Source organism: Camarhynchus parvulus, chromosome 10 (assembly GCF_901933205.1).
Source record: "Camarhynchus parvulus chromosome 10, STF_HiC, whole genome shotgun sequence".
Lineage (NCBI taxonomy): Eukaryota > Metazoa > Chordata > Aves > Passeriformes > Thraupidae > Camarhynchus > Camarhynchus parvulus.
The window spans coordinates 17,822,205-17,825,141 of NC_044580.1; the positions used below are offsets into that span (position 1 = coordinate 17,822,205).

A 2,937-nucleotide genomic window follows, 5' to 3' on the forward strand; every position below is an offset into this window, starting at 1 on the left:
CCCGTGGGAAAGACACGGAGCATCTTCTCTCAGCATCAGGGCATGCATATGCCAGGTATGTTCCCATCAGCTGGGACAAATCCTGACCTGCACACCGATTTCTCGTTTTTTCCAGAGAAGCAACTTGGTACTTTTTAGCTGTTCTTTCTTTTTGCTGCTTGTTTGTTCAGTTGGTCTTTGGGGAGGGAGGGGTGAAGGAAGCAAGGGGAAGGGGGCTCGGGGTGGGGGTGGTGGGGCTGGAGGAGGGCTCATTGCTGCAAGGTGTTGTTGCAGAACTGGGGAGACAGATTTGATCTCTGCTGTTCCTGTTATTTGTACGAAGGTAAGGAATACTTTATTTTGGAATCAGCAAACAGGAAGGTGCTTGAAACAGTAGGAGATGTGCTGTACCTGCAGCTGGGACTGTAAACAGCTTGTGACCACAGGAGCTGAAAGTGTATGTCCTTAAAACGCGAGTTCTACTCAGGTAAAAAGGGCAATGAAATCAAGCGTGTGGGACAACCACAATGCTCATCCCTCCCCAGCCACCCCCATTTTAGGGAGGGTTCTACCTTTCCCTCTTCCTCCTGCTTTGCCTCCAGAAGGGAAAGGGACAGAGGTGTTGTGCTGGTGCTGCTTGGGTCCTGGGAAGGTCCAGCGTGCTAAATGCCACTGTGATCCTCTTCCAGGAGCCACTGTAAGACTCTGGACAGTGTGGGATGCTCCTGCTCCTGCCTGGTCACCCCCAGATGCTCCTGCCCATGATCCCAGATCTGGCACTTGAAATAGAGGTAGATCATTAAGGTTTAACACACTAATGGGAAGGGCTGTGGGGTTTCTAAAAAACTGAGCCCTGCTTACAAACCCCCTTTGGAAGGACAAGTCCTTGAACTGAGCACAGCTGCCCCAGCACAGGCTCAGCCAGCTCTGGTATGACCTATTCCCAGCAGGATGCTGGCAGACAGTGACTGGTTCCATGGTCCTGGCCACCACTCCTGCTTTCCCAGCTGCTCAGCCACCTTGCAAAGAGCTAAAAATATATGTCTGTGTGAGCAGTCACTGTAGCTACAGCAGGAGTGAGCCAGAGAGGGTGGCCAGGCTGGGTCACCATGTTGGGGGGACACGGTGACTTTGCAAAATGGGCAACACAGAGGGGACAGGCAGGGACAGGATGGGACAAGACAGAATGGGACAGTGTGCTGCTGGTACCTCCAGTGCAGATCCCACCATCTCCCCACTTTTGTCAAAGCTGCAGCACTACACTGCCCCTGAGATGAGGTTCATTTTGCTGCTTGTGTTTCAGCAGGGGATGAGTGAGGAGCAGCTCCCTGCATCTTCCCACTGCCCCACCACGCAGGAGGACACCAATGTCTCGGCCTCTGCGTACCCCCAGTACTGGGTGGAGCCCCGGTTCACCCAAGCAGCCAAGGTCCGTGTGATCATCACAGCCATCTTCTTCCTGCTGGCAGCGGGCAGCAATGCAGCCGTGCTGGGCAGCCTGCTGAGGAAGAGGAGGAAATCCCACGTGCAGCCGCTGATCCTCAGCCTGGCACTGGCTGACCTGCTGGTGACAGTGATGGTGATGCCCCTGGATGCAGCATGGAATGTGACAGTGCAGTGGTATGGAGGGGACATCTCCTGCAAGATCCTCAACTTCCTCAAGCTCTTTGCTATGTATGCTGCTGCCCTGGTACTGGTGGTGATCAGCCTGGACCGGCACGCAGCCATCCTCCATCCCTTCTCCCGTGCTCACCGCCGCAATGGGATGCTGCTCCGTGCTGCCTGGGCTGGCAGCGTGCTCCTGGCTTTGCCCCAGGTAAAGTTCAGTGTCCTCCTCATGGACTTTGCCTAGGCTGGGGTGGTTTTGGAAAAGGGCTTCTCCATCCCAACATCCCCAACCAGTCCATCCCAATCCATGGACTCCACAGAATAAGGCATGAGTTCGGTGCCCAGAGCCTGTCTCCCAGTCCGACACCAGCAGGAAGGTGCTCTCCATGCACAGCCAGCAGCATCTCCAGAATGTGGTGCTCTATTCCAAATCCTCTCTGAGTTATTATTTGGTTCTCCATTTCAGCTTTTCCTCTTCCACCTGAACACAATCCCAGGAAGGAATTTCACCCAGTGTGTTACTCACGGGAGCTTCCGAGCACACTGGGAGGAAACTGTCTACAACATGTTCACCTTCACCACCCTCTACATCACCCCCCTGAGCGTCATGATCGTCTGCTACGTCCGGATTCTTTGGGAGATCAGTAAGCAGCTAAAGGTCAATAAAGGTAAGTAGATCCCAGCCCTTTAATGACTGAACTTCTCCATCCTGGAATCGTTGGGTGTGTCACAACATCCTTTGAAAGCTGAGAAGTTTTGCACAAACCAACTAGTAGGTTTTGCACAAACTTTTTGACCCCGGTCCTTGCTGTCTTCTGCTTCCTGTGGGACATGGACCAGATTATGAGATGGTCTTCCCTCTCTGGCAGAAGCAGAGTCATGGATGGTTATGTTGTTTTGATTTTCCCCTATGTTCAATTATCTTTTTGACTCTCCTTGGCAGGTTTAACAAGAAATCAAAACGAACACATCTCCAAGGCACGCATGAAGACTCTCAAGATGACCATAGTGATTGTTGCCACCTTCATCATCTGCTGGACTCCTTACTATCTCCTGGGCTTGTGGTACTGGTTTCAGCCAGCCATGATCCAGAAGATGCCGGAGTATGTCAACCACAGCTTCTTCCTCTTTGGCCTGCTGCACACCTGCACTGACCCTATCATTTATGGACTGTACACCCCTTCCTTTCGGGAGGACGTGCAGTTGTGTCTCAGGGGCATTGAAATAGCCATCACCAGGCAAAAGAGACAAAAACCCATCTCAGCCTCAGAGAAGAACACCAAGGATGGTGCTGCAAATGGTGGGGTGGCATCAGGGGGCTCCAATGGGACAACTGTCAGCACGGTCTGA

At 52.7% G+C, this 2,937-nt stretch overlaps 1 protein-coding gene across 1 annotated transcript; it reads left to right on the plus strand.

Moving 5' to 3' along the window:
* On the plus strand, window positions 1-2,937 carry LOC115907556 (gonadotropin-releasing hormone II receptor-like). Its single transcript, XM_030955511.1, has 4 exons — window positions 1-55; window positions 1,283-1,795; window positions 2,054-2,255; window positions 2,531-2,937. Exons 2-4 carry the CDS (start codon window positions 1,289-1,291, stop codon window positions 2,935-2,937), a joined length of 1,116 nt encoding a protein of 371 aa, XP_030811371.1. The 5' UTR covers window positions 1-55; window positions 1,283-1,288.